This window comes from Penaeus chinensis, chromosome 2 (assembly GCF_019202785.1).
Source record: "Penaeus chinensis breed Huanghai No. 1 chromosome 2, ASM1920278v2, whole genome shotgun sequence".
NCBI classification, from domain to species: domain Eukaryota; kingdom Metazoa; phylum Arthropoda; class Malacostraca; order Decapoda; family Penaeidae; genus Penaeus; species Penaeus chinensis.
In genome coordinates this window covers 23758451-23770950 of record NC_061820.1, presented here as the reverse complement: position 1 = coordinate 23770950, position 12500 = coordinate 23758451, and the positions used below count along the sequence as shown (strand labels likewise).

Genomic DNA, 12500 nt, shown 5'->3' with positions numbered 1-12500 from the left:
ACCAGAAGATTATTGAGGAAGCTCCTTGTGTCATTGCCAATCCTGATGTGTTTTATAAGATGGAGCAGGTATGTGGTACTCTCATGTTTAGTAAAGTACAAGTAATTCTTCAGTGTAAGATATTTTCTTTTAGATTAAATTTGTCGTGAGAAACTTGAATGATATTAGTCATTCTCAGTTAATGTATGTTGCAATACAATTAGGAGCAACATAGTTGGGGTTTTGCCTCTTATTGCATTATCTTTCAGTAGATTTTTTTTACATGGGCAGATGCTTCTGAAAAATACATTTTCCCATAAATTACTGTAAAAATTTGAATCATATAAATTAAAGCTTCCCCAGCATGCCTTAACTTTTTGAACTACGGCAGCAAAGCCAACTATATTCTTATGATCTATGGTTAACTGAATATTTCCTGTATGAATTACATGAATATATAGAGAGCAAAATAAGTCTGGTGCCTTGATGTGTAAAGGATTACAATAAAGTATTTCAGAATTTAAGATTTTTAAAAATTAATGTATCTCTCATAATCTGTTACTCTTTCCAGGCTGCTGTAAAACTGGCAAAATTGGTAGGTTATGTTAATGCTGGCACTGTAGAATACCTGTATGACAATGATGGGAACTTCTACTTCTTGGAACTTAATCCCAGACTGCAGGTGGAGCACCCATGCACAGAGATGATCACAGATATCAACCTTCCAGCTGCCCAGTTACAGGTATGGTAATATTGAAGGAGACAGTAACAAAAGTAGAGGCTTTTATGAAAACCAGATCTATTATTCATTATTACTGTACACCCCTTTACAATTATTATTATTATTTTCTATTCCTGTTACAGATTGCAATGGGTATTCCTTTGCATAGAATAAGATGTGTAAGAGCACTCTATGGAGAGTCTCCGTGGGGTGATTCAATTATAAACTTTGATGAACCCAAGAGGAAACCTGTACCAAAAGGTCACTGTATAGCTGCTCGTATTACAAGTGAAAACCCAGATGAAGGTATGTGTCGGAACACTTGTGTTCAGAGAGGTTGTTCACCAGTATATGATGTTTTGGTGATGTTTTTCATTTATTTAATTGCATACCATAAAAAAACATTTTGATTACTAGTTAAATAACTTGCATTCAACTATTCATTTTGGTTTTAAGGGTTCAAGCCAAGTTCAGGAACAGTACAGGAACTGAACTTCAGATCAAGCAAGAATGTTTGGGGTTACTTCAGCGTTTCAGCATCAGGTGGTCTCCATGAGTATGCTGATTCACAGTTTGGTCATTGTTTCTCATGGGGAGAGAACAGAGAAGCTGCAAGAGAGTAAGTATAAACTATTTGTCAATCATGTATAGATTTTTTATTAATATTAAAACTGGCTATTGTTCTTACTGCAATTCGGGATATATTCTGTGCCTTGTTATTATTTATATTATTATTATTTGTACTACTGTATTTTTATTGGAATTTCTTATTTTTTGCTCCAATAAGGATTATTTTCTATTTGTATTTATTTTTCATATCTCCAAGCCATGCCAATTTTTTTTGTTATTTTGGAGCACCAATATAAAAAGGATTGCCATTTTTCTTCCTTAGGAATCTGGTCATAGCACTGAAGGAACTGTCTATCCGAGGAGACTTCAGAACAACCGTAGAATACCTTGTGACTCTTCTCGAGACAGATACATTCCAACAGAACTCCATTGGTGAGTCTATCTTCAAATTGATCTACTCAGAATGTAAATAAGAGAATAATTATTTGAAGGCATGAAAGATGAGTGCCTTTATTTTCTTGATGAAAATCGACACTCATTAAGGCTGGGAGTGCATGTAAATATGTGGTGTCCTCAGTGGTTTTGTTTTGTTGATTTTATTTATACCGATAGCTCTGGTTGCCAAGGTGTCAGATTTTCAGGAAGGAAGCTGTTTATTTTTATAATTGTTATTACATACATTGAAATTCACAAACATACAAATACACATCCATCCAGTTAAAAAGAGATCAGTAGGCCTTATGATATACTTCTTGGTGACCGTGCATGTATCTGATGCCAGTGGGCATGGGAGGTTAAAGATACTTTCTTTTGCATATGTAAGTAGAGATAATGTATCTAAGCAACAAATCCCTTTACAGATACTGGCTGGCTTGACCACCTGATTGCTGCCAGAGTGCAGGGCAAGAAACCTGACACCATGATGGCAGTTATGTGTGCTTCTGTACTTATTGCAGACAACACCATCCAGGATGCCTTTAACCACTTCCAGAATTCCTTAGAGAAGTGGGTATTCTTTGGTTCACTTGTGTTTTTTTATGCTTTATGATTTTGGTATCTCATGATAAGGCTACATGCAGTGTTTCTAGATATGGGTAGGAAAAGGACTACTTTTTAAATTTTAAATTTCAGTGTAATTTAGTTTCATTTTTATTTACCTGTTTTATGATTAAGTTTGATCTTGGTAAAGGACTGTTTCTATATATTTACTTTTTGTGTAGTTAGATTTTTTCTCTTGTTATATTTAGTTAGATATTGTGAAAAAATGCTTTAAATAGCAGGTCTAGAAGTCAAATGGTTGATCATACTTTGGTGAGACTTTGCATTGTGTAATATTGTAAAAGTAATGCTGTTTTTCTTTACACAGAGGTCAGGTCTTACCCCTGAAGTCCCTGACCAATGTTGTTGAGGTTGATTTGATCTCCGAAAGTATGAAGTATCATGTAAAAGCCACAAAATCTGGTCCAACACAGTACTTCTTAGTGCTCAATGGAACCCACAAAGTAGTTGATTTCTTCCGTATGAGTGATGGTGGGCTCCTCTTGTCACTTGATGGGGTTAGTCAAGTTACTTATCTCAAGGACGAAGTGGACAAGTAAGTAGAACAAAAGGAAATGTCAGAAGATCTTTGTTATGACATTAAGAAAAGAACTCATTCATCTAAGAACTTGTTATTGATATGTTCATGATTACATATATTATTCCTCTAATTGTGACATTTGCCAATGTTCAGGTACCGTCTCACCATTGGACACCAGACGTGTGTTTTTGATAAGGAAAATGATCCAACTGTTTTAAGAACCTCAGCTCCTGGTAAACTTATAAACTACCTGCAGGAGGATGGCAGTCATATGTTTGTTGGGCAGGCATATGCAGAGATTGAGGTAGGATGATCTTCATATCCTAATATTGCATTTCACTGTTTTGAATTGTGTAACTTATATTTATCTACAAATTCATCAGTGCAAATCAAAGATGTGAAAAAAATCTGATGTTTTGGACTTCCTGCAGAGCATGAAGATGGTCATGGCTCTGACAGTATCTGAGTCAGGGTGCGTGTTCCACCTTAAACGGCCTGGAGCAATTCTCAATGCTGGCGACACCATTGCTCGCCTAGAGCTTGATGATTCCTCCCGCATCACCAGGGCCCAGGACTTCACTGGAGGCTTCCCTTCAAGCAAAACTCCACTACCAAGAGAAGATGAAAAGTTGAACCACATTTACCACACATGCAGAACTGTGCTGGATAATATTCTAAGTGGTGAGTGTTGATACTGCAGACAGTTCAGTTGATTTGATAACAGTGGCTACACTCTGTCTTAATTTTTTTCTCGTAGTTTATATTAGAACAAGGTTTATTATAGTTAAGGTGATTTAATATCTTCAGGAATATTACTGGTAAGATAGGAAATGTTGACAACCCTCCGAATTTTTTGAAATTCTTAAAATTAACTACAGTGCTTGTTTGTCAAACTTTTTTCATTCTTTTAGGATTTTGCCTCCCTGATGAATTCTTCACATCAATGGTGAAAGAAACTGTGCAAAAGCTGATGTGTGTCTTAAGAGATCCCAACTTACCCCTCTTGGAGCTGCAGGTAAAGAGAGTTCTTAGCCCTTTTTAATATGAGTTAATCCATAGCTGTACGTTCAATATGTAACTCCTTTACTTTCAAGGTGCTTTGTATATTACAACATTATTGTTATTAATACAATTTTTTTTACTTTGCAGGAGGTCATTTCATCGATTTCTGGGAGAATACCACAAGCTGTAGAAAAGAAGATTAGGAAATACATGCTGATTTATGGAAGCAATGTCACCTCCATGTTAGCACAGTTCCCCTCACAGGAGATTGCCAGTGCAATTGACAGGTATATCTGCTATATTAAGAAGCAGTAAATTAAGAAATTTATGTTTTAGAAATGTATATCAAGTTATTCAGAAGAAGATTAGAATTTGCGGATATTGTACTGGTTTGGAAGTTTGACATGTTTTTGCCTTTGTTAGGTTATCAATTTATCTTTTTTTTTCTTCTGTTTTCTTAAACAGCCATGCAGCATCACTCCAAAAGAAAGACCGTGATGTGTTCTTTGTTACAACACAAGGGTTGGTGCAGCTCTGCCAGCGCTACAAGAAGGGTAGTCGTGGCCGCATGACTCAGGTAGTTCAGGAAATGCTCAAGACTTATTTGCTGGTGGAAACTCAGTTCCAACATGGTAAGTATTCACTTATATGTTATTCAAACTTGCCTTTGATTACTACAGCTATTTAACCTATTTGCCTGTGGACTTATGTTTTGTCCCCTGTAGTTTTTTGTGAATGTTACATACAGATGGCTCCACATGTGCTCAGCCGGCAAGGAGTCTATCAGTAGCCCTAGTGACCGATCCTGATTTCCTCATTCCTTGAATTGACGGGAAAATGTGCTTTTTCTTTTAAATACAGTTGACATAGATACTGTTATTATTGTTATTGATGTCTTGATTATTAAATTGTTATTAAAATCTCGATAATATTTAAGACCCTTTCCAAAAGTCAAGGAAAAGTTTTAACAGGTGAGATACGTAGGACTAATAACCGACTCCTTGGTGACTAAGGACTTGTAGAGCCATCTATGTGTAATTACATTAATTAAACTTGTATTACATTGGGCATGGCATGTAATCTTGCCATATGGGGCATTTGGGTTAAGCTTTAGGGTATTGAGTGTACTTGAGTGTAGGAATTAAGGTTATAATTTTGTAATTACACTACTTTTGCTTTTAATTTGGTCATTTATCATTTATATAGAGAAATATTTTCTCTTTAAGGTTCATATGACAAATGTGTCCATGGACTGAGAGACAAGAACAAGGATGATATGGCCAGTGTCCTCTCTACATTATTCTCACACTCACAAGTAGCAAAGAAGAATCAGGTCAGTTTGATATGAATTGTTATAGAGTTAATGACAATTTAAAATTTGGGCATGAGACCTGTTTTGACCAGTATGTGGAAATGATGAAAACAGTTTGTGATCATTCTGTTAATCCTTATATGTATACTTCAGATGGTCATTCTTCTGATTGAGCATCTGTGTGGCCATGAGCCAGGGATCACAGATGATTTGTCAGCCATTTTGGAGCAGCTGACCAAGCTCAACAGCTCAAAGCATTCTCGTGTTGCACTACGAGCACGTCAAGTAAGTAAAAACCCGCTGTATATGAAGTAGACATCTCATACTTTTGTAACCATTTGAGTTGTTTACAGCTTTATCTTTCAGTATGTCTGCCTCACAATCTATCTATAAACATATGCAGATTTTAAATTTATAAAGGCATATACAGTATTTACTTACAAAATGTATATGTTGTACCTTTACTTCAGTTTCTTGGCATAAAAGTGAGAGGCAAAAAATCATTGCTAAGTATGGTTAACACATGAACCTGTGACAGAATGTAAATATCAGTAAGAAATAAGATTGTAAAATGACAATTTCATAAAGTCAGGTAGAAACAGAAGCAAGGAAAGCTATAAAAGGAAGTAAAGACATCAATTTATTTATTTAACATTCATTTTTCCCTCCAGGTGCTGATAGCAGCCCACCAACCTGCATATGAACTCCGCTACAACCAAATGGAGTCAATCTTCCTTCCTGCTATAGATATGTATGGCCATTCCTTCCATCCAGAAAATCTCCAAAAACTCATTTTGTCTGAGACTTCAATATTTGATGTCTTGCATGCTTTCTTCTACCACACAAACACAGCTGTGCGTATGGCTGGCTTAGAGGTAAGAGTCGTAAACATTTTTCTTTTTCTTTAATGTCGACTATGTTAACTTATTCTGTATTTTAGATTCACTGCATTTTCCTTGTTTTAGAAGATATGTGATTTTCTTCTTTTTATGTGTTAAATTAAACTACAGTCTTTTCCAAAAGGTTTATGTTCGACGTGCGTACATCAGCTACGAACTGACTTGCCTACAGCACAAGGAACTTTATGGTGGAGTTTGTGTTGTGTTCTTCCAGTTCCTTTTGCCATCTTCCCATCCAAACAGGTATGTTTTTTTTCCTTGAGTTAGCTTATTTTTGTGGAAAAGTGATTCACAGTTTCAGCATTATACTGTATTATTTACATGATGACAAATAATTTCTTCTGTTGTAGAAGATATGTTAATTTCAAAATTGCTTGTGCTAAAACTAATCTCAATTTCAGAATTCCTCACAATAAAGTGTGGAGCACCTTAGAGTACACGGACCCACACCACACCCCTATTGATCCTCCAACCAATCTTGAAAACTGCCAGCGCATGGGCATCATGGCAACCTTCACGACCTTTGGGGAGTTTGAGATCTATTTCAGTGACCTGATGGACTTCTTCCAGCCAGCAGAACATGGTGTGCTGGAGGGAGAATTAAGTCCCAGGGATCACCTTAGCAGTTCCATAAAATTAGGATCTTCTTTCAGCGACTTTATTGGTGAACACAAGGTAAAAAAGAAATATGTTTAGTTTTTTTTTTTTTTTTTATATGCTATCTTCATGTTTTGCTGTCTAATGTTGAGATTGGTCAAAATGTAATAAAGGAATTAAACATGACAGGAAGCCAAAGACCCAATCCACATCATGAACATTGGCATTCGGATGGAGGAGGAAAAGGATGATTCAGAGCTAAGTGAACAATTTGCCATCTTCTGTGCAAGCAAGAAGAAGGAATTCCATGAAGCAGGCATCAGACGAATCACCTTTGTTATCTTCTACAAGCAGCAATTCCCAAGATACTTCACCTACAGGTTAGAAGTCAGAGGTGTATGAGTGGTTCTTGAATTTTGAATGGTTGACTGACTTACATGAATCAAGGTAGAAGAGCAGAGGTACAGGCATAGATATGATATTGCATTAATTGGCAGATAAAGACATACACTGACAAACGTATGTTTACAGATGCTCAGTCACATGAGCAGGCACAGTCAACAAAGAGTTATAAAAGCTAATCACAAACAGCTAAACAGCCATAAATGCCTAGAGATGCATGTTGATAAATATACATTAACAGAGACACTCAGACGGAAGCACTGACTGCATACAAATACCAATGTTATAAAGGCTGATCACAAACGGTTAAGCAGCCATAAATGCCTAGAGCTGCATGTTCATAAATATACATTAATAGAGACACTCAGACGGAAGCACTGATTGCATACAAGTACATGAACGATTTTTATTTCTTTGTATGAAAGGCTCTTGTATTTATCACTTTTAGTTTGGTATATAGATGAATGTTTGTAAACAGGGATGTGTATGTAGAAGTATGAATTGTATGTTTGTGGATAGGTTTGCATGTATGACTAAGCATGAATTTGTAAACAGTGCTGTGACTGAGTATGTTAAAGACTTATTAACAGATTCTTTTGTATATCTCATCTAATGTATCAGTTTTTGATGATTAAACTTCTTATTTTTCAGAAGGTGTAGATTGTTTTGCTTATGATTAATTAATTGTAAGGTACTTACAAGACATGCTCACTTTTTGCAATGAAAGATGTGTGATCATTTGATTTTTTATTTGTTGCCTTTTGAGTGAATAACTTTTGTATTTTCCTTTTCTTTTTGTTTATATTCTTGATTTGATAAGTTCCTTACTTACGTTTTGTATTGTAATTATTTCTCACCAGAATTGTTTGTTGGACAGCTTTAGTGTTAAAATCACCATCTTATGATGCAGAAACTCAAATCTAGATATTATGCTGTGAAAATGCATTTAGGAAGTAAACATTCAACAGGTTTTCTTCTAACCACTTTGGATTATATTGCTACTCTTTACACACATCTCAGCTTAAGGTTAACTAAGTTTCATTGTTTAATCTTATTCAGATTGTTGAGAAATCATTTATATACACATGGAAGGAATCTGTAGTGTTTTTAGATGATACTTTTATTGGCATACTGGTACTTTATTTATAAAGAATTAAAATTATCTTATTTTAGAAAATCTTTACATAAAGCTACTTTACTGTGATAGGATTTCTTCCACAAAGCCTTGGTTTCTAAAGACAGGAAGTTCAAGAGAGTATCTTCCTGTAGCAGGTTTGTTGATGAAATAACAGCCCATGAAGAGTGTTGTGAATGGTCATGCTACTGACATCTTAGGATGCTGTTGGTGCAGCCTGTAGAGCATGGATTTGTTCTCCTACGCTATAGAGTGACTTTATAGCCTTTACATGATATTTTAAACTAATGATGTAAATATATTGTTTTGGCTAATCTACTTACCAGATCCCTTTCACCCAACTGGAGAAGGATGAGAAAATGATAACGTCATTCATATTTTTGTCTTTTACCACAGACCTAGACATCTGTTGAAACACATTGCCAATCCCCTTGACCCAAGGTATGATGGCTGCCTACTAAGTTATGGCAAGGCAGTTGCCAGATCTTAATGTACTAATACAATCCTTCTAAAACTGCTAGAGCTTCATGTTGTAATATAACCAGTGGGGCAGTTGCTTGCTGTAATATGGTAGATTCTTTATCTAACATATTATTGACTTGAAAATGTGCACAAATTGGGTCTTTACCTGAATGTTTATAATTTGACGATGACTGTAAGGGATACTGATATTAATATATTGTACTTTGTGATAACACATGGGACATTTAATACAAAATGTGGCATGTATGTGACCATGGGTTTCATGGATGTGAGGTGAATATTAAAGCATATGTGGAAGTTGTGCATGGATTGGAAATTTACCCTTTAAGTTTGCTATTTACGACAAATTGGTTGATTTTCAGAAATGAAAAGTTATCTTGTAAATCAAATAATGAATTTGTACAGTACATAAATGGGGGGCCCCTTACAAGCTTAAAAGAAAATGAAGAGCATAAGAGACCATTTTATGGATTTGTTTATAATAGGTTATAGTTATATTATATATGTAAAACATTGGAGACTAGGATATAGAGCAGATTGCATTATAAGTTAATATTCTTCATGTCTCTGACTCTCTCTGTCTGTTTGTTTTGATGTCTCTCCTGATTTCTGTTTGTCTCTCTCTTTCCATGCCTGTATGCTCCTCTACCCCCCCCCCCCCCCTCTCTCTCTCTCTCTCTCTCTCTCTCTCTCTCTCTCTCTCTCTCTCTCTCTCTCTCTCTCTCTCTCTCTCTCTCTTTCTCTCTTTCTCTCTTTCTCTCTCTCTCTCTCTCTCTCTCTCTCTCTCTCTCTCTCTCTCTCTCTCTCTCTCTCTCTCTCTCTCTCTCTCTCTCTCTCTCTCTCTCTCTCTCTCTCTCTCTCTCTCTCTCTCTCTCTCTCTCTCACTCACTCACTCACTCACTCACTCACTCACTCACTCACTCACTCACTCACTCACTCACTCACTCACTCACTCACTCACTCACTCACTCTCTCACTCTCTCACTCTCTCACTCACTCACTCACTCACTCACTCACTCACTCACTCACTCACTCTCTCTCTCTCTCTCTCTCTCTTCTCTCTCTCTCTCTCTCTCTTCTCTCTCTCACTCTCTCTCACTCTCTCTCACTCTCTCTCACTCTCTCTCACTCTCTCTCTCTCTCTCTCTCTCTCTCTCTCTCTCTCTCTCTCTCTCTCTCTCTCTCTCTCTCTCTCTCTCTCTCTCTCTCTCTCTCTCTCTCTCTCTCTCCCTCTCCCTCCCTCTCCACACATATGTACACAAAACTCTATCTGCTAGCCTAATGTAAAATTATAGGAAGCCATTGATATTTTTTTGTCATTTTAATTTGGCAGTAGGTGGGTGCTTATTGATTGTAAATCAGTGCTCCAGATGATCCTAGGAGACATTATGTATAGAATTTGAATCTGCTACATATATCAGTATTTGTAAATTGTATGTAGATATCAGAAATTGTAGTACATTGTATTTTCCTATTATTAGTCTGTTAAGACCTTTCCAAGTAAGTTAGGAATTGATTGGGTTGTTTCTGAAGAAAATGAGCATTGCACTGTTCAGCCTCAGGAGTTTGATTAACTAGAAGTTGTTGGTTTGTGAAGAAGATTATTGAAAACTAGGCATTGGATGTACAATAAGGTTGGTGGGGAAAGTTGTGTGATAAATGTTTCATTTATCCAAAGTGTTCAAATAGGACTGTGTTATGCTGGTACAATTGTCCAGTGTGCTAACATTCTCGAGTATTTTGGGGGTTTACATGTTTGTCAATGTAGTGCACTGTGTTAAATTGTTAATAATGTAATATTATTGTGAAATGACATTATGTTTTAGGGTCAAGCAAGCTATTACCATTCACTTATGTACTTTTGGATTATTAAGATCTGTTGCAAGATGTTGGGCATGTGTGTGTCTGCACTGGGGAAATGAGTTTTCCCAACACTTACCACTAATCCATTGCACTGTCTAAAGATTAACTGTTGATATGGTAATATTTTAGAAGTAAAGACTGACTGTTATCTTATGTTGCTGAAGAAGTAATAATTATATTTAGATAATGGTTAAGTACCTCCATTAATATGATATCATTTTACTCAAGTAACATCTTAATGGTGGTAGCTATTATTAATGCCATATAGTACAATTTTCCTTTGTAATTGAAAACTAGTGTAGTAACTATCCAAGCATCAGTAATCACCATTGTTGCGTCTGCCTTTTTTCTTTATACATTTATTTCAAACTAAAATGAAAAAGCCCAAGTACTTTCAGCACAAGTAGATAAGAATGTCACGTATAACTCTCTGTAGTTCTAGGACTCTTTTCTTAGTTATTGTTCCTGTCTTAATAGAAGAATGCTCACAAAACTTTGCAACCATCAGGTCGAGAGATGAATTCCAAGAAGACCGGATCTACCGCCACTTGGAGCCTGCTCTGGCCTTCCAGCTGGAAATCAACCGCCTCCGCACATACGATCTGGAAGCCCTTCCTACATCAAACCGCAAAATGCATTTGTATCTGGCTAAAGCAAAGGTGAGTTTTTAATACATTTACTGTCCACCGTAGTTTTATTCTGCAATTTTTTAAATCATAGATGGCTTCAAAAGTGCTTAGTCATCAAGAAGTCAACTATAAGGCTCACCTGATCTCATTGGTAATGATGAAATAGGAGTAAGATTTATTTCTTCATTTAATTTACAGGATGTTCAAAAGTGTTAACAGATGTCTACCTCTGTGACGCTGATACCGTAGTCCAGGCTCTGTGATTTTTATTTGCCATTACAAAAAGATATTGTTGTCCATTAAGTATTTTTTTCTTCATCCTTCTTGACAGGTGGCAGATGGGCAAGAGGTTACTGATTTCCGCTTCTTCATCCGCTCAATCATCCGCCACTCAGACTTGATCACTAAGGAGGCATCCTTTGAATACTTGGAGAAAGAGGGTGAGAAGCTGCTTCTTGAGGCCATGGATGAGCTGGAGGTGGCATTCTCGCACCAACTGGCAAAGAGGACTGACTGCAATCATGTGTTCCTCAACTTTGTGCCAACAGTCATCATGAACCCTTCAAAGGTGAGGGTTGGAGTGAGAAATGAAGGAAGTGAAAGAGTGAGCTGACACAGTGGGAGAAAGGAAAGGAAACAGGTAGGCCCTGGATGGAGGGAGGGAAAAAGAGATGAGGATAGAGGAGAAGGAAGGGAAGGGAATTAAACAAGATGGAAGGAAAGACCAGTTTGGAGCAAGGTATGAGTAAAGGAAGAAGCAAGAGACTTCATTCAAGAGGTGTTACTACTTGGGTGTATATTTTGTACGTTCTTTGCTTATTTATGAGTTATGTAATTATTTTGTCATTTACAAAAAGTGTAAAGGAAAATAGAGAAGGTTTTGTTTTAAAAATGTGCTCTATTCTCTGCTTAGATTGAAGACTCCATAAGATCCATTGTAAATCGCTATGGACGTCGCCTGTGGACTCTGCGTGTGCTTCAAGCAGAGATCAAGATGACCATTCGTCAAACACCTCAGAGCAAGACTATTCCAATTCGGCTGACTTTGTCCAATGAGTCTGGCTATTACTTGGACATGCACTTATATCGAGAAGTTACGGACAAGCTCACTGGTCAGGTATGTCATGATTTTGGTTTGTTTTATTGATTGGGAAATGTAAGAAAGAAATCTGAAAGATAATTCTACAATGTAAAGGCCATCTGTCTAATTCTATTGAGGGTAAGTGGTGATCTCCTCTTCATCATTTTCCAGCTTTTCTTACTTTCTTTTTATCCTTTGCATTCAGATTCCAGTATATTTTATGCCATACTTTGCTTAGTTTGAGTAAT

The 12500-nt window shown here is 36.6% G+C and overlaps 1 protein-coding gene across 7 annotated transcripts in view; it reads left to right on the top strand.

The window, feature by feature from the left end:
• LOC125029490 (acetyl-CoA carboxylase-like) overlaps window positions 1-12500 on the top strand; it is a 44286-nt gene that overhangs the window by 6300 nt on the left and 25486 nt on the right. For 4 of the 7 annotated variants that reach the window (XM_047619415.1, XM_047619424.1, XM_047619433.1 and 1 more), the window contains exons 7-28: window positions 1-68; window positions 551-721; window positions 844-1006; window positions 1157-1319; window positions 1593-1702; window positions 2131-2275; window positions 2637-2864; window positions 3003-3153; window positions 3281-3530; window positions 3761-3864; window positions 3999-4138; window positions 4317-4483; window positions 5078-5184; window positions 5317-5448; window positions 5835-6038; window positions 6187-6305; window positions 6464-6737; window positions 6849-7039; window positions 8593-8637; window positions 11051-11201; window positions 11503-11739; window positions 12085-12288. The exon at window positions 1-68 is cut by the window's left edge and continues 142 nt beyond it. In XM_047619415.1, coding sequence (XP_047475371.1) covers window positions 1-68; window positions 551-721; window positions 844-1006; window positions 1157-1319; window positions 1593-1702; window positions 2131-2275; window positions 2637-2864; window positions 3003-3153; window positions 3281-3530; window positions 3761-3864; window positions 3999-4138; window positions 4317-4483; window positions 5078-5184; window positions 5317-5448; window positions 5835-6038; window positions 6187-6305; window positions 6464-6737; window positions 6849-7039; window positions 8593-8637; window positions 11051-11201; window positions 11503-11739; window positions 12085-12288 — 3524 coding nt within the window. The remainder of the gene's footprint in view (window positions 69-550; window positions 722-843; window positions 1007-1156; window positions 1320-1592; window positions 1703-2130; window positions 2276-2636; window positions 2865-3002; window positions 3154-3280; window positions 3531-3760; window positions 3865-3998; window positions 4139-4316; window positions 4484-5077; window positions 5185-5316; window positions 5449-5834; window positions 6039-6186; window positions 6306-6463; window positions 6738-6848; window positions 7040-8592; window positions 8638-11050; window positions 11202-11502; window positions 11740-12084; window positions 12289-12500) is intronic. The other 3 variants (XM_047619449.1, XM_047619440.1, XM_047619456.1) reach the window with 1 other exon arrangement.